Below are 20,392 nucleotides of genomic sequence, written 5' to 3'. Positions count from 1 at the left end.
TGTCTCTGAGTTCTCTGCCAGCAACCCGCCTCTAGTTGTAAGTCATTTTCTCTTCGTGCGGGTTCTTTCTATATTTCTTTCGTTGTATCCATTTTTGCTTAATTTTCCTTGTCTTGTTGTTTTATTCTTTCTGTAGGAATTGGGGCACAACTTTGTTGACCCTATTCCCCTTGATGTCCTCCCTGCCGTGGTGAATACTGGGGCTTCTATAACCAGTAAGTTCCCAATCACCACAGTGTTTCCTGGAGTTTCTTCTGGAGTTGTTGATGTATATGAAGAATATGTTCCTCGTCCAGTCCCTCGAGGTCCTCGTAGTGTCTCAAAGAGGGGGTGAGCGGATGGTTCTTTATCTGGTTTACCTGCTTCCAAGAAGTCTCGCCAGCCAAGTACTCGTCCAGGTACTCCAGTTGTAGCTAGCATGCTCTTAGGTGAGCATATTAATACACTCTGTCCCTTTGTCTTCTTGTTTTTGTCTTGAACCGAGTTCTTTTGTTCTTTTCCCAGCTGGCATTATGGTGGCCTTGGTCAAGACTGAGGAAGAACAGGACGATGATGTGCCCCTTATCATGCGGCGGTGAGTTGTTTTCTTATTTCCCTACACTTGAAACCTTCTTTTTGTTTTGACTTTGGTTTTGATCTTTTTGTAGTAAGCGGTCGTCGGGTATGAGCTCTTCTGAGGCTCATGCACCGGGTTCTTCTATAGCTCCAGAGCCAAGTTCTTCTAGGGCTTTGGTACCGACTATATCGCTCCTGCCACCGAGTGGTGGGATGTTTTTGCTGTCGTGGTTCCTCCTGCGAGGTCCTCTTTTTGTTTTATGAAGAAGAAGATAGCCGGGTGAGTGGATTCTGGTTTCGTCTCTTTGCTTCTGTTCTCCTTTTCTCTTGTTCTCATTGGCGAGTTTCTTTATCAACTTTCAGGCCTTCATCTTCTCTCGTCCCTCCATCGACTTCTTGCCAGCCCTCTGTTGTGCCACCAAGTACTGAGCCTCAGGACTCGCAGCGCACTATCGGTGAAGTGGTTGAGGGGGCGATAAGGCTTTCTGGTGACGATGCTGCTGCTGACTTGGTTGCCCCAGAGGTGACCGTGGCCATTGCGGTGGGCTCATCTAGGGAGGTAGCCGGGACTTCCCATGATGTGTCCTTGACCTTGTCTTCTTCGCATCGGCCGTCTTATCCCTCTGCTCCTCTTTCTACTGAAGATGTGGTTCATCAATTTGATGCCACTCATCGGTTGTCAGAGTTGATCGCTTCTTGGGGAGACTTCGCAACCTTTGCAACTTCTTTTGGAGAAAAACTCCAAGTAAGTTTTCTGAAGTTCTTTCTTTGGATATTCATCTTTCTCCTTTTCTTATGCCTTCTTTCTCTCTTTCTTTTTTGTTCAGTCCTTCTCTCAGGACCATACCGGCTTCTTCTTCTCATCAGAAACCGAGAAGAAGTTGTCTTCTAAGTTGAGCGCCCTGAAGGCGAAGCTGGATCTCTGCCAGGCCGAGATGGAGGCTAAGCGTAAAACACATCAGAAGGAGGAACAAGGTCTCCGTGCCTGGGTTGTTGAGGCCGAGAAGTAGAGGGATGCTGCTATCCAGGATGCTCTAAAGAATTCAGAGGCCATGAAGAACTTGGAGGTCGTGAAGAAGGAGTGCAACGGTATTGCGGGTTCTTTTTGTTTCCTTCTGCATTCAAATTCTCCTTTCCGTTAACTTGTTGTTTGTTGTCTTGTCTAGCTCTCCGGGTTAAAAAGCAGAAGCTCTCGGAGGGCGTTGATGAAATGAAGACTCTTGTTCGTATGAGTCACAACAAGGCTGAGGAGGTAATTACTCATGCTGAGGAGGAACTTGCGCTTGCTAAGTTGATCAGGCGTGGAGCTGATAGAGATCTTGTGTAGGCCCAAAAAACTATTGAAGACTTGTCTAGCAAGTTAGCGATGGCTACTGAAAACTGGAAAGCTTTATGGAAATCCTTTCGTTCAGTAGCCGACGTTCTCCGAACTCCAGCGGATGATGGGCAATCTTGGGCTCAGTTAATTCTTCGAATTCCGACTCGTTTCCAAGAGTTTGTGAAGAGGTGCGCCCAACTGTGTACCAAGAATGTCCTGACCCAGGTCCGGGTTCTTGCTCCAGTGGCTCCTTTGTCCAAGATAGCAGAGGAAGCTGATAGTCAAGAATACATTGATGCCGTTGAGAGGATAGAGCCTGAGGTTGAAGACTTAGCTAGTAGAATAGTAGATAATCTTAATATTGTTATCTCTTCTCCTGATGATGAGGCTTGATATATTTGATCTTTATGCCCGTGCCTTGTAATATGACATTATACTTCTTTTTGAATGAAGATTTTTTGTTGATGTCTTCTTTGCTTGGATGCCTTGTTTGTTCCTTGGATGATTTATCCAATTGGTCAGAGTTACTTGACTTGCCGAGTACTTTGTCTTGCTTTCGTCTTTGCCTTGTAAACAATTCTGCGCGCTATCTTGACAAACTTTCTTGATTTATCGAGTTCTTTTCTGTCCCATGTAAACAACTCGTTATATATAGATCTTTGTGTTAACAACCTTTCTTGATCTGTCGAGTGTTTGTCTGGCCTTCTTTTGTGCCATGTAGACAACTCGTTATATGTAGATCTTTATGTTCTTGGGTATCTACAGTGTAGCCCCCGAGCCTCTTGCTATTTTGGAATAAGTAGCTGGAGGGTCTTGTCTTGAAATTGCTCTGGTCTATGCCCAGGCTTAGTTTTAGTCATTTTGCTTTTTATTTCGGGTGTTAGCTCGTTAGCTACCCTCATCGGCGGGCTCAAGCATCTTTTCAGCTATTTTGCTCTCGGCCGGGATGCTCAGGCGTATTTTTAGCCATTTTGCTTTTTATTTCAGGTGTTAGCTTGTTAGCTACCCTCATCGGCGGGCTCAAGCATCTTTTCAGCTATTTTGCTCTCGGCCGGGATGCTCAGACGTCTTTTCAGCCATTTTGCTTTTTATTTCGGGTGTTAGCTTGTTAGCTACCCTCATCGGTGGGCTCAAGCATCTTTTCAGCTATTTTGCTCTTGGCCGGGATGCTCAGGCGTCTTTTCAGCCATTTTGCTTTTTATTTTGGGTGTTAGCTTGTTAGCTACCCTCATCGACGGGCTCAAGCATCTTTTTCAGCTATTTTGCTTTTTATTTCTGGTGTTAGCTTATTAGCTACCCTCATCGGCGGGCTCAAGCATCTTTTCAGCTATTTTGCTCTCGGCCGAGATGCTCAGACGTCTTTTCAGCCATTTTGCTTTTTATTTTGGGTGTTAGCTTGTTAGCTACCCTCATCGGCGGGCTCAAGCATCTTTTCAGCTATTTTGCTCTCGGCCGGGATGCTCAGGCGTCTTTTTAGCTATTTTGCTTTTTAGTTCGGGTGTTAGCTTATTAGCTACCCTCATCGGCGGGCTCAAACATCTTTTCAGCTATTTTGCTCTCGGCTGGGATGCTCAGGCATCTTTTCAGCCATTTTGCTTTTAAGTTCGGGTGTTAGCTTATTAGCTACCCTCATCGGCGGACTCAAGCATCTTTTCAACTATTTTGCTCTCGGGCGGGATGCTCAGACGTATTTTCAGCCATTTTGCTTTTTATTTCGGGTGTTAGCTTGTTAGCTACCCTTATCGGCGGGCTCAAGCATCTTTTCAGCTATTTTGCTCTCGGCCGGGATGCTCAGGCGTCTTTTCAGCCATTTTGCTTTTTAGTTCGGGTGTTAGCTTATTAGCTACCCTCATCGGCGGGCTCAAGCATCTTTTTAGATATTTTGCTCTCGGCTGGGATGCTCAGGCGTCTTTTTAGCCATTTTGCTTTTTAGTTCGGGTGTTAGCTTATTAGCTACCCTCATCGGCGGGCTCAAGCATCTTTTCAGCTATTTTGCTCTCGGCCGGGATGCTCAGGCGTCTTTTCAGCCATTTTGCTTTTTAGTTCGGGTGTTAGCTTATTAGCTACCCTCATCGGCGGGCTCAAGCATCTTTTCAGCTATTTTGCTCTCGGCGGAGATGCTCAGACGTATTTTCAGCCATTTTGCTTTTAATAAACAACTCGGGGAAAGCCATGGCGTTGGCGTCCTTGTTTCAATTTGTTCTTTCTTTCTCTTGCTTGCCTCTGACTCTCAGTCTCACCATCACGCCCCGGGATAAATGGTGATATGTTGGATTCGGATTCATCTGAAAACCTCACGTCGGGTACTTCTGGGGGATCAATGGTGATCGAGGACGGCGAATCATGAATACTTCTCTAGCGTGAGTTGTTCTATCATCGTCGTTGATTTCCGTACTACTAGAGCTGTTGATAACTTCAGTAGAGGTTTCAAGGTCATAGATCGAATCTCCTTCTTGGTAGGGTAGAGTTGCTGTTGTCATATCGTCGACTAGTTGGGTGTCGTCATCCTCAGGAACGGTACCTGGCCAGTGAACGATGCAGTCTTGAGATGTTATAGTTAAAATGAGACCTTCCTGGCCTCCTTTCAGTGGCATTCTAAGCACGGGATAGGTGGATCCTTCGTGCCATGTCTGATAAGGTGTCGCCATGTTGTGGGGTCCGAACGGAAGAGGACTCGATTTCTTTGAAGTACTCTAAGTGTACTCCGAGTAGTAGTCTTGATAGGTTGACGTCATGTTCCGAAGCTTTGTCAAAAAAGAACTCGGTTTTCTAAAAGAACTCGGATAAGACTTCGTCTCGGAAACGGAACTTGAGTCTGAATCGGATGCGTGAAGTCGCGGAATTCGAGTTGGATTGGACATTACGAGCTGCGCGAATCTTCCGGCAAGCTGATCTGTCGTTGTCGTCGAAATGAAAGAGTCCTGATGATGATCTGAATCTTTGAGGAGACGGCCTTAGAGCTTGCCATTGTCGCCTGCCTCGTAGATCCATGAACCGAAGATGAAGATTGATCCCTTCGAGAAGATCATGTTGTCGAGGTCCATCGAGCTCTCGGATGCAAAGTCACCGAAAGCCCCTACCTGGCGCGCCAGCTGTCGATGTTTGACCACCGATAGCCTGCCACGGAGGTCCCCGGGGCAGTATGTTCGGGCTTCAGCGTATGCAGAACTCGACGGTTAACGCAAGAGACAGTCGATTTATCCTTGTTCGGGCCCTCGATCGATGATCAAGTAATAGCCCTACGTCCAGTCGGCGTTAGCCTTTGCGTTGGATTGATTGTGTAGTGTTGTCTTGTATAATTGTTGTCTCAACTCCCGATATAAGGAGCCCTGCCCTCCTTTATATAGTCAGGAGGCCAGAGTCTTAATCGGTTTGCAATGAGAGTTCCTAGTAGGATTACATTATAATACTACTACTAAGATTACAGGGGAAGAATCCTAGTTAGGCTAGTTCTTCTTCCTTCCTTGCGGGACATCCTGTGGGTCCCGCACCGACACTCGCTATTCCTCTTCCCTTCGTGAATTTCTATTCGGCGCTCCCCTCCCCGCATGAATTTATGTTGTCGCTATCCAAAAATAGCATGTTTTCAAATAACAAGAGGCAAAATAGCTAGGCTGTTGTAGAGTTCTCTTTTTTTTAGATTTATTCTATTTTACACAATGGCTAAAATAAGTAATTTAGCTATTAGTTTTAGACGAACTCTTGGAGTTGTTCTAAGCATATTGAAAGTAATGATATATAGTTAGAGACAAATTCTTACTTATCATTAGCCAAATATAGAATAAACCTTGTCTTGTTTTTAACTTTTTGTCCTCGTCACATGCCTCTAGAGTCCAGACTCTAGCAAAAGCTGATCCTCACATGATTGTTTTGTTATTGTTTTGAGTTGAGAAATGAAACAATCTCTTCTACTATACACGCGATGACATTTTGAGCAACAAGTACTGAAATTATCTGCATGTTTATGGTTTACTCCTACTCCTATAAAGGTCACATATACCTTTTAATAGAGTTTGATTTTGACACAAATAATAGTATATTGGAGGAGTAATTGATGGTCAAAGTATGATTGGAAAGAAACGGAGAGAGTACTACTACTATTAATAAACGTATCTAAGTATTTTGTCTTATAAAAAATGATCCGATAGATGAGCACAAGCAAACAAAATAAGCAAGAAGCATACGTGTGTACACTGTGAATGAGGAGCATGCAATGCAAGTACGTAGATTGAGGAGCACAACATCATGACATGTTAACTACTCATCTTTTGGAAACAAAACTTGTTTAGTACCCGCTATGTATATAATACTCGCAAGCAGCATGGAATCTAGGCCGCTTAGTTTATGTAGGATACCAAAAACGGCTGATAGTCAGTAACTTTATTCTGGTCTCTGGAGAACCAGTCTTGGTGAATCGCCGCCGTTGCAATCCACATCTGATCTGAGAAGAATAAGTCATAGGAGTACAACGCGTCCCCATCCGCGGTTGTTTAATTTGGTGCTGAATCTGAATACCGACATGGACTCTTAATCTGAGCTACTACCCGTACGGCCACCACCGAGACCTGTGGCCGCGACGGCGATGGCGACGGCAACGAAATAGTAAGCGCAAGGGCCCAAGGCGTGGTGGTCCTGGCAGATGTGAAGAAGATGCATGCTGGACACCGAAGTGGACGTGCATTTTTTGGCTTTCGATTTCAATTTTGAGGCGCATGCAGGCGGGCAGGCGCTTTCCCGCACGCGGACGACGCCCTGCGCTGCAGATCGAGCTGGCCTCGGACCAGCGGATGCTGCGGATCCGCGCCGAACTTTTCTGCGGCGCGGGCGCTTCTGGTGGGTGGTGGTGGCCAACAGGCCAAGGAGCGCGCACGTCCGAATCGCCCGGCCCCGCAATCGCGGCTGCCGGACCGCGTCGGTCGCTGGGTTTTCTGCTGGATATTGTGTGGTCGCTTTACGTTATTGACCGCGCGCGGCCGCTACTCCCACTCGGCTGGGTACGCTGCGCCTAACGACCGACACGGCAAGAGCGGCGTGCGTGATGGGTCGACGCGTAGCGCTCGTGATCACTCGACCTCCCAATCATGTGGTCTTATTTGGGGTAACACTGGGTGGCAGGTTTAATTAAGTCGTGCTCGATCCACCAACAACCATATGTAGCTTTGGGTGCTCCGGCGAAATTCGGCGCCAATTATTGGGTTTAGGCGGCGCTCCGATCAAGTCGCCATGTGTGGTAGGCTTCTCTGCACTCATCATCGTAGTTTGCTGAATTCAACCTCTTCAAATCACCCTCCAACGGTCCAACTCCAACCCCTTGCATCTACATGTGAAATATGTGGATGCCGTTTGCTGCGTGCAAAGGCAGAATGCATGCGGCTGAATCGTACTGGCTGCGCGCTGCCGTTCAATTCATGTCTAGTGATCTGGCCTCGCTAACGCAAAACAACTTGCTCCACATACAACATGCGATATTGTCTCCAAGAAGAAGGATCGTCTAGCCAGCAGGCGAACGAACGAACGAAAGAGGATAGCTGGCTGCTTGCTATTTTTCTATAATCCACGAGGAACGTACAACCGTGAAACTTTGTCAGATCGATCGTGTCCTCGATCTGATCCGTAACTACTGCACCAAAAAAAAACACTCCATCGTACGTACCGATAAAAAATATTCCTTTTGCACCCACGTAATTAATTAATAATAAGTAATGTTAATAAAAAAACAAACGCAACGTACGGTGACTAGATTCGCGAACTCCAGGAACCTTTTTAGACCTGTTTTGTTAACTCACCTCCGCGGCGTTTGTCTGCCTAATTGTCTCGAAAGCATGCACGCCCAAGCCCAAGTGTGTGAGTCATGGCACTGCAGGCACAGTGACACAGTATAGCTAGACAGTAGCGGATTTTTTCGTTGGCTTAGCTCGTAGGGCCGGAGTGCTACAAACACAACCACGCAAGCGTCCGAGTGCGCTTCTAGGGAAGAGTTTGGTCACAAGCACTGTAGCACTCGCCAACTCTCTGCCCACGATACCGTGCATCACGGTCAGAGAAAACGCTCGGAAATCACGGGAATTCGGCAAAACACCGCGTGTCCGGTGGAGAGAAAGAGAACCCAGTGCGCGACGCCCGCGACCGAGCAAAACCAACACGAAACGGCAGCCGACCGGAGCCTGAACCGCCTGGACTCGTGATGTCAAGCACACGACGACGAGGCGAGGCGACGGACGCACAGCACAGGCGCGCAGGCGGAGGTCAGGGTCAGGCGCCTCATTATTTCCGCTAGCCAACCAACCGACCCTGGCCTCACTCCCTCGTCATCCCTCGGAAGTTGGGACCGGCTCGGCGCCGCGGCCCGCGGGGCCCTCCGTTTTTCCCTTTTCCCAAAACGGCCTCCGCCACCCCGTATCAGCGCCCTGCCCCAGGACGGGACTGGGGCCCCACCAAACGGCCCGAGCGCCGCAGCGGAGAGAGAGACCATTGCCATCTGATCTCACTGGTCTGGCGGGGCCAGCGGGCGTGGAGCCCGCGGCGCGGTGGCCTGTCACGGGGAGGAGGCGAGCCGGCGTCCGGCGGGGGCAGCGGAATCTGGGATTTCCCCAGTCGCCACGCCTCCTCGTCCCCCTCGATATGATGCGGAACAGGGGAGGAGACGCGAGGTTTGATTCTCCCCCCCCCCCCCCTACGTGTTGCAAAACACATGCTTCCGACTCAGCATAGCACTGTCTGAAAACAATGTACTACTATTTTCTAATTCTGCATTTAGTCAAACTATCTAAAGTTAAAATAAATTAAAAAATATCAATAACTTGTGACAACAAATAGGTATGCAATGAAAGTATATTCCATTATGAGTCTAAAAATACTTATTTAGTATCCTATATATTATATATATTGATTGATACTTTTTTATATAAACTTGGTTAAAATCTTGATGGTTTAAGTGGATATTATGCTAGAATTATACTCTTTCGCAAAGAGAGTCATTCGAATAGCATATTTTTTCCCCTTCTCTTTTGTGTTATAAACATATCACATAATCTACATATTGTTCAGCTAGATTTGGAAAACTTTTGCCAGTTAATGTTTTTAAAAATGTTTGAGAACATGAACATGATATGCACAGATTCATCCCATGCATATATTATAATGTATGTCATGGAAAAAACTAAGTTAAAACATGTTTTAGAGCAAATATAAACATATATATTATGCGTGTCCAAACAAAACCCATACTATGTTTAATTGGGTTGAAACAACATTAAGAAATGTTGGTCAAACAAATAATAATAATAATAATAATAATAATAATAATAATAATAATAATAATAATAATAATAATAATAATAATAATAATAATAATAATAATAATAATAATAATAATAATTTTCTTCGCTATAAGTGTTATCAGGGTGAAACACACTTGCACACCACTCTATATGCATATCATGCTCAGATGCCGACAAACATGCTACATGGTTACCAAATAAAACCACCAAAAGCAATCAAGTTTTGATCTGTAGAATTATCATATAACAACACTATAACCTTGAAAAGGAACTCGAATTTGCCCTGTCAAAATGTTCTAACTTGAAGCCCTCGACTTGAATTCGAAATACTAACTTAGGCTTTGAAACTCCATGCAAATCCAAATCCAACAGTGACACAACTATTTTTTCCCATGAGTGCCTACACTTGAAAAATAGGATGTCTGGATTCAGTTAGCAAGAATAGCATCAAATTGGATGGTTCACAAAACACTAATACAATTTTATGATGTTAAATTGCAAATTTCTTATGTCCAATGTAAGGCACTATATAAGAAATATTAAGGACATGTATATGATTTGGAGATAAAAATTAGATTTGTTTCTACAACGACGGGTTCTCCACCCATACGGGGATGGAGCAGGGCAACCGATGAGGGATGGTCACAATAAAGTATACAAATCATGTCTTAATACATATGCAAAAAAATTCATTATTGGCCCTTTGCTTATTCTGTATTCGCATTGGTAAGTTAAACTCGATAGCTATATGAGTGAAACAAAACAGCTTATTAATTTATAGTAAAAATAAAAAAATCTCATTTCCTATGCACAAGAAAAAATTTCAAGTAAACATAAGCAGTGTACACTTAAGTTGAAGGATCAATGAGCGTCTCTTTTTGTTTTGTTACTTAGATTAGAGGAATTGTCATATGGCATTGTTATTGTCAATAACATGTATAATTTCTATTATATTGACAGGATGCAACAACGATCTAATACAATCACAAAATTTCTATCAGCAAGGATAAAATGAATAGACTATTTGAGCGACGATTGGACTTATGCTTGAATATCTTAGTATCCTAAGAGCAAGGCTAATAATACAGCCGGCTTGCTGGCTGTAAGGTTCCTTGCAGCCTTCTCTCAGCCCACTTATATAGTAGTTGGCTCTTTACAGTTAATACATGGCCCACTTGTCTCTCTCACAAACTTTCTTGGTTCTTGTGCCCAAGCCGGCTGTAAGCTTACAGCCCGCTTCTTCTCTCTCTCCTCCCCTCTCTCCTCCACCTCAGCATTTAGTCGGCTTATAGCCTGCTATTATACTTGCTCTAAGTAGCACGAGGTCTAGTATTCATATGTCTTAGATCGGTTATACCAAAATGATCTTCTTAGTTGGGTTTCCACCTCCACTAACATTATGTCTCATCAATACACACTTAATGATATTAGAATTGTTGTCGTTTAACAGCTTCACGAATACTCCATATCTTTTAGCACTATCACATCTAAAATCATAAGAGCAAGGCTAATAATACAGCCGGTTTGCTGGCTGTAAGGTTCCTTGCAGCCTTCTCTCAGCCCACTCATATAGTAGTTAGCTCTTTACAGTTAATACATGGCCCACTTGTCTCTCTCACAGACTTTCTTGGTTCTTGTGTCCAAGCCGGCTGTAAGCTTACAGCCTGCTTCTCCTCTCTCTTCTCCCATCTCTCCTCCACCTCAGCATTTAGTCGGCTTACAGCCTACTATTATACTTGCTCTAATGACAATAACAATTATCAATCCTCCTTACCTCTCTACCTACTTGCTATAACACTTAGCAAACTCCTTGCCTCTACCTTGTTGCTTTCCTATCACCTGCCGCTACATGTTTTCACAGTTGACAACATCCCTTTTATCGATTCATCGATATGACTTGACGATGTCAATAAGAGACTAGTCATCTCCTTCCTTGCCAAGTAATTAATATTCTCAACAAATGTAACTACTATTTTTCCAAGTAAGTATCTCTTACTAGTACTAGCTATTCATAAATCAATAAGCATAAAAGCTAATATCATCATGCCATGTCTCTACCGTGTAGTCGCTTCTGTCTATATTTACAACTCTATATCTTAAAACGTATATATAACATATATATTTAAAAAAATACTGATTCAATGAAGACCGACTATCCACTTTTACAGACGCGTAGTTGCGCCTATTGAATTATTGATACTTGCCACTTTAGTGAAAATCCTAGAGAGCAAGAGTGGAAAATAGTTGAAACTGTAGTTCCAAGAAGTAGCACAAAAGGAGAGGGCTAACATAGAAGAAGCATATACAAACGTCAACGTCCCCATCCATCCATAGGTTAAAAAGGCCAGCACCCGCACAACAACAAGGTTCCCCTCATCAGAGGCTCAGACCCTCATCACCAAACTCCTCTCCTTCTCGCTCTCGGCCCTCCTCTCTCCGCCTCCTCCTTCCCTCTCTCCCTTTCGAAACCCCATCTACGTCGGCGTAGGGCGTGGGGGTTGGAGTTGGAGGAAGCATTCGTGAAGACTCTGTGGCGACTTCTCCAGATCGGCAGATCCGCCTTTCTGGGCGATTTGGAGCGAAGCCCCCAAGTAGTTTGTTGCAGAAAGCAGCCGCTTTTGCGTCGCTCCTGCCTCAGTGCCCCTGTTGTGTTCGTCGTTCTTGGCCTCGGCCCTCGGATCTTATATCCAGCTAGGAAAAAGGGGCCACCTTTGCATTTATTCTTTGGCCCCTTCGGAGATCGCCCTCGTCAAGATTTGGTGGGAACCTAATTCGCTGCGATTCCCTGTGGAAAGGCGCCGCTTTGGTTCCTGTTTCCCCACAGCTCCCAACTCTATATATCTCAATCTCATCTTCACCTACTTGCCTAACTTTCTTTTACTTCGATCCACCAGTTTGTGCTTTCCACCTCTCGGCATTCGGTTGTTTCTTGCTTTGACGCAAGCCAGATCAATCTGTGGCCGTTGTTTCCACCGAACTTGTTGTGCTTTGTCCTGTTCCTGGCCGGAGACATGGCCGCGGCGAACGGAGTTGCCGGCGCGGGTCTGTTCAGCGAGGAGGAGCTGCGGGAGGTTAGCGGGGTGCGCTGGGGGGAGGACTTCGTCGAGGTGACGTGCGGATGCACCAGCCACCGCTACGGCGACGCCGTCGGCCGCCTTCGCGTCTTCGCGTCCGGCGACCTGGAGATCAACTGCGAGTGCACGCCCGGCTGCCGCGAAGGTCCGTGCCAGCCCACTCCTCCTTTGCTTGTCTTCGCTCTTGATTTCATGTCCGTGCATCGATGCGCGTATGGCGTATATGGTGTTTGATATCTGGGTCACACGATGTCTTGGCCCCGCAGATGAACATGCATGCAATGCCAGTGCACGCGCCACGGCGCTTCTTGTGCCCGGCATGGCCTGCTTCTAGTGCTTGGCACAATGCTGCATCCCATGCATCCCTGCTCTGCCCTATCTCACGTCTGTTGCCTGTTGATTTTTGCCAATGCCTTTTCTGCAATCTGAATGTTAGGATGGGCCAAACTTGTTGGGTTGGTGGTCATGCTCTCCCCTGGGAGTAATTAATATCACTTCTATCATTCATTCGGCACAACTGACCTTTCATGTTGTTGTCTCGGCACACCACTCTAGTACTAGCACATGCAAGCATTTTGTCCTTGATACCTAATGCACGTCGATTCAGTGTGTGTGCCCTTTTTGCATGCTGGTGGTCGTGGGATTTGCCCCTCTGTTCAGTCGTGGTGTCCATCACAGCAGTACAACAAATTGTAACGTCTCTATTCATGTTCAGGCTTTCGTTTGCATGGATTAGCACCTGTTCTCGTTTGGAGTTGCATGCTGCTTTCTTTTTGTAGATAAAGTGGAAGTGGCCCTTTTGATCCATCGGATACTTGTTTGCTACGAGTTGTAAAGACCACCTTGTCTGATTGTCTCTGCTCTGTGTTAATATCTGGTGGCCTTACTAGTTCATCTCTGATCTCGTAGATGATATTTTCTAATTCTAATCTGCAGTGTCTGTATCTCATTGTGCGTCTCTTCTAATCTGCAATGTCTGTATCTCAGTGTGTATCTAGAGTATTGTAGGTGACATGTTGACATCGATAGCATAAGCTTTATATCTGCGGGTTTTACTGCATACCATATACAATGGATGGTCTGAATCCGAGTTTTTGCATTGAACCTAAATTGTTTGAGAAGGCACATTTGTTTCTTTTGGAGCCTAATGGTCGAGGCAACAATTGTCTACTCAGATGTGCAAGTCAATTCTCACTTTGATTTGGCACCCTTCTCTTTTTGTGGCTGGCAATCATAGTGATGATAAGATGTCAATGAGATCGAAGCATGGGCATAGCAACCATGGTATGGCTTGCCATATATTCCAAATTTCAGGGTTTGTTTATGAAATCTAGATATGTATGTGGGATTTAACAAATGGGGTAGGCTCTGGATTCGAAATATGCAGTTCCTAATGCCAATAAATTATGACGGCAACCTGCAGCCTTCTATAAGGTGTATCGATCTGGGACTACATACATTGCAGTACTCCTCGGTGGAGTAATCAGGCACCCAGTTTTTTTAGGATAGTTAACTTTGTTTAAGTGCTGCTTGGCTCCAGTGACATCACAGATCATGGAACTTCAAATGGTTCTTGTTTTATATGAGTGTGGACTCTTAAGACTGTGGGTATATCTTCTAATAAAAACTTTCTGGCACTTTATGTTGTCGTTATCCCGGACCTAGTTTTTAGTGTTATCATAGTAAACAGTGTTTGGAGGTAGTTGTTATGTCAGTACATTTCTAGGGCATTTGATCATGTTGCAACAATTGAGATAACATTTGTTTAATCATCTAGTGAGCACAACATTGTGTACTGATAGCTCACTTTCTTGATGGTTCAGGATAACGTTGTAATTTGTAATTTGAAATCGCAGACAAGCTGACACCTGCTGCCTTTGAGAAGCACTCTGGAAAGGAGACAGCTGGAAAGTGGAGGAACACTGTCTGGGTAATGGTTCAGGGAGAAAAAGTGCCATTGTCAAAGACAGCTCTGCTCAAATACTACTACTTGGCGCACAAATCTGGCAATGGTTCTCACAAAGGTCGTAATGGACGTCCATCTCACCGTGATGAGTTCATCTGCTGCACAAGATGTGGCAAGGAGAGGAGATTTCGGCTCCGGTCAAAAGAAGAGTGCCGTGTTTACCATGATGCTCTCGCCAAAGTTAACTGGACATGCGCAGATTTAACAACTGATAGGTACGTGTCTACACTTTTTTCCACAGTGCCGTTAATTCTGAACCTTTTGTAGTAATAATCAATGCATAGCCTAGTTTTGTACGTTTTATTCATCTCAGCTATTGTGGACTTACGTTGTTTTGGTACTATTAGTTTGGTTTCTTTTATTTTTTTTCTCGAACACGCAAAATATTTGCGTATCATTGTAATTAAGAAGAAGAGTTTAACCATACACACGACACGCTTCTAATGAGCGCCCTAGGAGATCTTACAATTATGACTGGACCTTCCTAGCAGACTGTTTCGAACTTCGATATTACATAAAAGTAAACAACCGAACTAAGAGCAGCGCTAGTAACCTACGGAGCTGGGCGTCTCCGCTACTAGCCGCGCGGCCCTGCTCCGTCATCCTGAGAAGAGTCTTCTACCAGTCCTAGCATTGGTCATGGGGAACAGCGCGTCTAGTGCTTCGATTTCGCTCGACGTCAAGTTTCTTGTGAATAAGTCGTCGTATGCTCGCTTGGACGCGGATGAGATTGGAGCTGCCGGCGCTGCAAAGCCCATCCTCTGCATGAGGAGCACCTCGCCCCGCTTGAAGGTCGGAATGTGCGCTAGCGGCTGAGCGGCAATCCGTCCTGCTCCGTTTTGGCAGGGGTTGCCTTGTGGTTGCCACCTTCTGCATTGGTGGGCTGGCGCTGATTAATGGCAACATTCGCTAGAGCTGCACCTCCTCAGTGAACCGTGCGAGACGCCGAGCAGCTTTCGCGTGGTGTGGGCGTCGCGTCGCTGGGGGTGGTGCAACCATCTACGACGCTGGGTGCTCTCGCTCGTGGTGGCGTGAGCTGTGGTGGCCCCTGCACTGGCAACATCAGAGACAAGTCTGTTGTCCACTGAGCAGCCGTCGCCGGGAGAACAGGTGTCCGCCACTGGTGCTTCAACCTCCTGAGGGGCTATCGTAGCAGGCAGACACTCAGGTGTTGCTGCTCTCATTGGCCGGCTCACGACGAGCGAGGCGGCAAGCTCCTCCAACATCGGGTCGAACGAGACGACCCATGCGGGAGGTCCTGCGCTCGCACACAGCGCCAATGCTAGCGAATCTAGCTCAAGGAAGCAAAGTGTAGTAGCAGAAGAAGCGACGTTGTCGGCAAGCGCGTCCCTGCTGATGTCCCTCGCTGGCTTACTCCAGCGGCGTCGGCGTCGGCAGGTGCTGTCGGTGCCCTCCACGGCCCCATGCGCGACCCCATCCAAGCTCGGTGGACCACCGTGTGGCGCCTGGGAGGCCAGAGGGTCGCCACAAGCAGAGTGCTGTGGCAGGTTGGCACCCGTCGTCGCTGATTTCGCAGACCTATGCCGCTTGCAGTCCTTGGCGAGATGGCGATAACCTTGGCAGCGTAGACAACGTTGTGGCAACCGACAAGTTGCGACGTGGTGCGAGTAGGAGAGACAGTTAAAGCATCTGTCGCGAAGCTCTGCGGGGATCCTCCGTGCCTACGGGAGCTGCTTTTGGCGATGCTCAATCGAGGCAGTCACAGGTTGCGTCTCCTGCCGTGGGAGGATCTCCCACCACCCATCGGCGTTGGGGGTGGAGATCCTTCCGCGGCGACCAAGGCGTTGGTGGGCAGGTGTACGGCCATCCAATGGCTGAGCAGGCAGGCCATGCACCAGCTGGGGGCGCGGCCGGCTGCGTCTCCACCCAGGTCCCTACCGTCCAGCATCCACCACGCCCCGGCCTCGAGTCATGATCGGACGAGCTTGGGCGCGTGTCGAGGACGCATCTACCGCCTTTGCCGGGCGACGAACGGCGTCGAGGTAGGTTGTAGGGTTGTCGTCCGCGCAACCGAGGCCGTCGCCGTCGACGAGCCGCGTCGAGGTAGGGGGCTGGAAGGCGGTCGACGTCTGCTCCGTATCCGAGACATCGAGGAGGCCATCCTCGTCCTCAGCCCAGCGACAAGCCTTGGAGCGTCCCCTCGAGCGCTCCCGTGGGTGGAAGGGTTGGGCGAAGGGAGAGAGCGCGGACGGCGAGGTTGCGGCAGGGCGTCCCGAGGCAGCCTGTGGCGCTATGCTGAGCTCGCCGCAAACTGCGCTCTTCGTGACGGGCGGAGACCAAGACGCAGGGTGCGCTCCCCCGTCATCGGGCCGCGTAGCCCCAGATCCGGTCCCGTCAGCCCTCGACAGCTAGGCCGGAGGCGCCGGCTTCGCAGCTGGTGGAGGCGCGGACCCCGCGGGCGGCGCCGTTGGCTGGGCAGCCGCCATACGACCATCCACGCCAGCTTCTTCGCCCTGCAGCGCGCGAGGCGGTGTCGTGGCGGCGGGCGGTGGTTGAGGCAGGTGGGGGGCCGGCGCACCTGGCACAGCCGATGTCGCGCGGGAGGCGCCATCCTCCGTGGACGGCAGCGGCGCCATCGGTGGCGCGCCATCATCGGTTGACACGAAATCGCCCTCACCGGGGCAGCCGGCGCCGGATCCGCCCAACACCATGGTGTCCGGCGACGCCTGGAGCGGCGGCGGCTCAGAGGAAGCTCCATCTCCCTGCGGCCACGGCGCTCGGCCCGGGAACGAGCGGCGGCGGCGGCTCCCTGGTGGAGTCGCATCCCGTGGAGAAGGCTGCGGGAGGGGCTGGATTTGCGGGCTTGGAGGCTGTAGGGAGGGCAGGGGAGCGGGGAGGTGGAGGGTGGGGCCGCTGGCGCCGGTATGGCGGCTGGCGGCGGCTGCGGCGGGTTGGGGGCGGCTGCCAGGGGGGGCACCGCTAGGGTTCGCTGGGTTCGTTTGATTTCTGATTTCTTTTAGTGTTTATTTCAAGTCATGCTACGGACTGGTACCATTTACTACAATTGTGAGGAGACTTCCAGTTAATCATCTATAGTTTTCTGCTCTCTTTGTGTTTACTGTTTAGTATACTGATATGAACTAAGGGCCTGTTTTCTTCGCACCTTCCTTTAGGCATCGACTCCCTTTAGGCTTTAGCTGCTGAAACGTCCTATTTTGTCCACTAGAATAGTGACAGCAAACACTGAAAGTCCAACTCCTGGCTCTACCAAGGCAAGTGGTTGATGCATATCAACTACGTCCAAAAATACCCAAATTGCACATTGTTGGTAATGTCCGTTGTGGTTGCAGGCCACTGGTAAAGCACAATGTATAACTGTAGCGTACTGGTGAGATGGCTGTCAGTATCCTACTGTAGGTAAGTACGTAGAAACTAGAAACTGCACGGCTCTAGTACAATCTGTGAACTGTTGCCATCCAAGTTTCTGGCCGAAAATTAGCATACCTCTGTTGCAGGTTCCTGTCACTGGGCACAGCAGTACACACTGAGCGGCATTAGTGCTGCATCCCTCAGCTTGCCTGCAGGGATCAAGCAGAAAAATCTACCAAGGGTATCATCTGGCGGGCAGTTCCTGTGTACAGAACTGTATGGTGTTGCCTATTAATCAGAAGAAAGGGACTTGCTATATTTCATATTTGAATTTTTGGAAATTTTCAGGCAACAATCTTACACAAGCAACTGTTAACACAAAAGGTCAAGTTACAAGAGACACTTTTATAATTCTTTTTCTATAGCCAAACAAGGATAAAATTGCATGCTGAATGAGCAATTACAAAAAATCAGGGCCTAAGATATAGGAGAAGTGCAGAAGAGATAATTTTGCTGTGCTATATAGTACTACTTGATTCATCCGGCACTTGTATGTTATTTTCTTCCCCACCAGGGTCACCTGCGACGACGAAGAAGAGCGTGCAAGCCGTAAGGTCCTGCGAGGCTGCTCCCGCGCACCGTCCTGCACCGGCTGCATGAAGTGCGTCTGCTTCGGCTGCGAGACCTGCCGCTTCAAGGACTGCGACTGCCAGACCTGCGTCGACTTCTACCGCAACTCCAAGGAATAATAATAGGAGGATCTAACACCATTATATTGGTTGGTTCCGTTGGCCAAGACAGCAAGAATGCTTCTCAACCATGCCGAGGTCGCAGCAAACAGACTGTAGCTGTAGGGCAGGCCGCTATTCTAAACAATTCCATTCCATTCGCCTAGTATTTTCCATGGCTGGTGCTATCCGTCCAGTAGCGAGGGATGCCAGCCAATTTTGCTACATACTGTGGTACAATCTGCCAACTGTTCCCATTGAAATGCGCATTACTCACATCGTTTTAAGATCCTTTATTTATGTGCAAGTGGACTGTTGGAGTATCAACAATCAAGTACTACTCCTGTGTATGTCCCGTTCTTTTTTTTAAAAAAAAAAGGAGCTCTGACATGGGCAGGGGCAGCCACAAAGATCGACTTTTCCCCTATAGACTCCGTATGCTCGTCAGCGCATGTCAGGATGCAGGGCTATAGCTGTCTCCGGTAGAGTAGCTGATTACGAAGATGGAGATGGGTTGATGCCATGCGCCCATGCTCGACATGTGTGCAGCTGTGTAGGAGTAGAGCAACGTGTTTCCGAACGCGCTGCTGCTACCTGGCCAGCTTCGGCGTTCGGGGAATCGGAGTGGAGCGTCGGCGCTGGGCGCTGGCGCCGAGCCTGCGCCGCGGCGGGCGGGCGGCGGGCGCGGCGGTCTGCGACCGGCTGGCCACCGTCTTGTTGATGGGCAACGCGACAGGGCCCATGTTTAGTAACCTAAAATCCAAAAAGTGCTACAGTAGCCATCACATCGAATATTTGCGATCCGTGTATAGAGCATTAAATATAGATAAAAAAAAATTAATTGCACAATTTGGTGGGAAATTACGAGACGAACGTTTTGAACCTAATTAGTCCATGTTTAAACACTAATTATCAAATAAAAACGAAAATGCTACCGTACCTCCAAATTCCAACTTGCTGAAACTAAACACGGCCAGGGTTTTCTGCATGGACAGCGCAGGCGGACCGCGGGGCCCACGGCCACCCCGGCACCCAAGGCCGCACTGGCCACTGATGCGAGCTGCTGGTACGAGAACAGTGGCGAGCGCTCCTGGCCCTGGCCTGGTCTGACGGTGTTTACGCCAATTGCTGCAGCAGGCGACAGGCACAGAGTTGCCGACTCGTCACGACAAGTGGAGCAGCGCGGGCGGCAGAGGCCTTGTTTTCTTTCACACTTCTCATTCCATAAAGAGGGTACGGTACTACGGTGAGACGCCTAATACTTAATGAGTCGGATGCAAATAATATCGGTCACGAATATTTCTTCCAAGTAAAAGCAAGGCCGATATATAAGCATGTCTATATTTGTTTAAAAAATAATTATAATAAGTATGAAAAAGATACTTTTAAGTAACTATTCAACCATTTTCTTCGATGCCAGTAAATAAGCATGTCTTTGCTTTTGGGGTTGAAAGGGGTTATGTTGGATTGAACCTATATTTTTCAGTGTGTTTGATTTAGGGGCCAGGAGGGTTGGGTTCAATCCACAAGGGAATATTCCCTCTCTATCCAAGTTTATCCCACTCCTTCAAAATGGACAAAATTGATCGAATCAACTTCTTCCTCGAGCGCATGGGCAAGCGCCAAGCGCTCAGGGGCGCGGCGCCCTAGGGAGCTCCGTGAGTGGCGAGGGTGTGTGGAGCTCGAGGGCACGACGGAGCTCCGGGGACGAGCTCGAGGGCGTGGCGGAACTTCGGAGCAAGTGGCCGGAGCTCAAGGGCGCAACGCTCAGGGACGATGCTCTGGTGGTGAGGTTGGAGGCGCGGCGTAGCTTCAGGTCCAGTGTAGGCAGAGCTAGGGCGCAGCGCGGGCGGTGAGTCTATGGCGCAGCTCGACCGGTGGGCTCGGGTGAGCATGCATCCACAGTGAGCAAGCGTGGGCGAAGAGAATTAGTGAAAGAAGAGAAGAGAAAGAAGATAATGCGGTCCCATGTGCTAGAATCCTCTGTTCACATTTATTTGTCTGTAGACCGTGCACAAAACCAAAAATAATTTTTTTTTCGAAAGATAACAACCTGAGATAATATTATCTCTGTAATCAAACACGAGATGAGATGAACTCAACCAAAGAAAATAGAACGGTACCAACCTATTTCACTTATC

General features: G+C 48.0%; 1 protein-coding gene across 3 annotated transcripts; it reads left to right on the top strand.

Annotated features, from left to right (window-relative positions):
* Nucleotides 1-8,266: 8,266 nt before the first annotated feature.
* Nucleotides 8,267-18,529, top strand: LOC136456678 (protein ULTRAPETALA 1-like). 3 transcript variants are annotated; one of them, XM_066456617.1, is made up of 4 exons: nt 8,267-8,523; nt 12,048-12,372; nt 14,084-14,408; nt 18,098-18,529. In XM_066456617.1, the coding sequence occupies exons 2-4, from the start codon at nt 12,165-12,167 to the stop codon at nt 18,270-18,272; spliced, it is 708 nt and encodes a 235-aa protein (XP_066312714.1). In that variant the 5' UTR covers nt 8,267-8,523; nt 12,048-12,164; the 3' UTR covers nt 18,273-18,529. The 3 variants fall into 3 exon arrangements, with proteins under 3 accessions (XP_066312714.1, XP_066312713.1, XP_066312712.1); XM_066456616.1 differs by lacking the exon at nt 8,267-8,523 and adding an exon at nt 11,518-11,912; XM_066456615.1 differs by lacking the exon at nt 8,267-8,523 and having other exon boundaries at nt 11,518-12,372.
* Nucleotides 18,530-20,392: the final 1,863 nt, after the last annotated feature.

The sequence above is a fragment of the Miscanthus floridulus genome, chromosome 6 (genome assembly GCF_019320115.1).
Source record: "Miscanthus floridulus cultivar M001 chromosome 6, ASM1932011v1, whole genome shotgun sequence".
Lineage (NCBI taxonomy): Eukaryota > Viridiplantae > Streptophyta > Magnoliopsida > Poales > Poaceae > Miscanthus > Miscanthus floridulus.
This window is presented reverse-complemented; position numbering and strand designations above follow the sequence as displayed.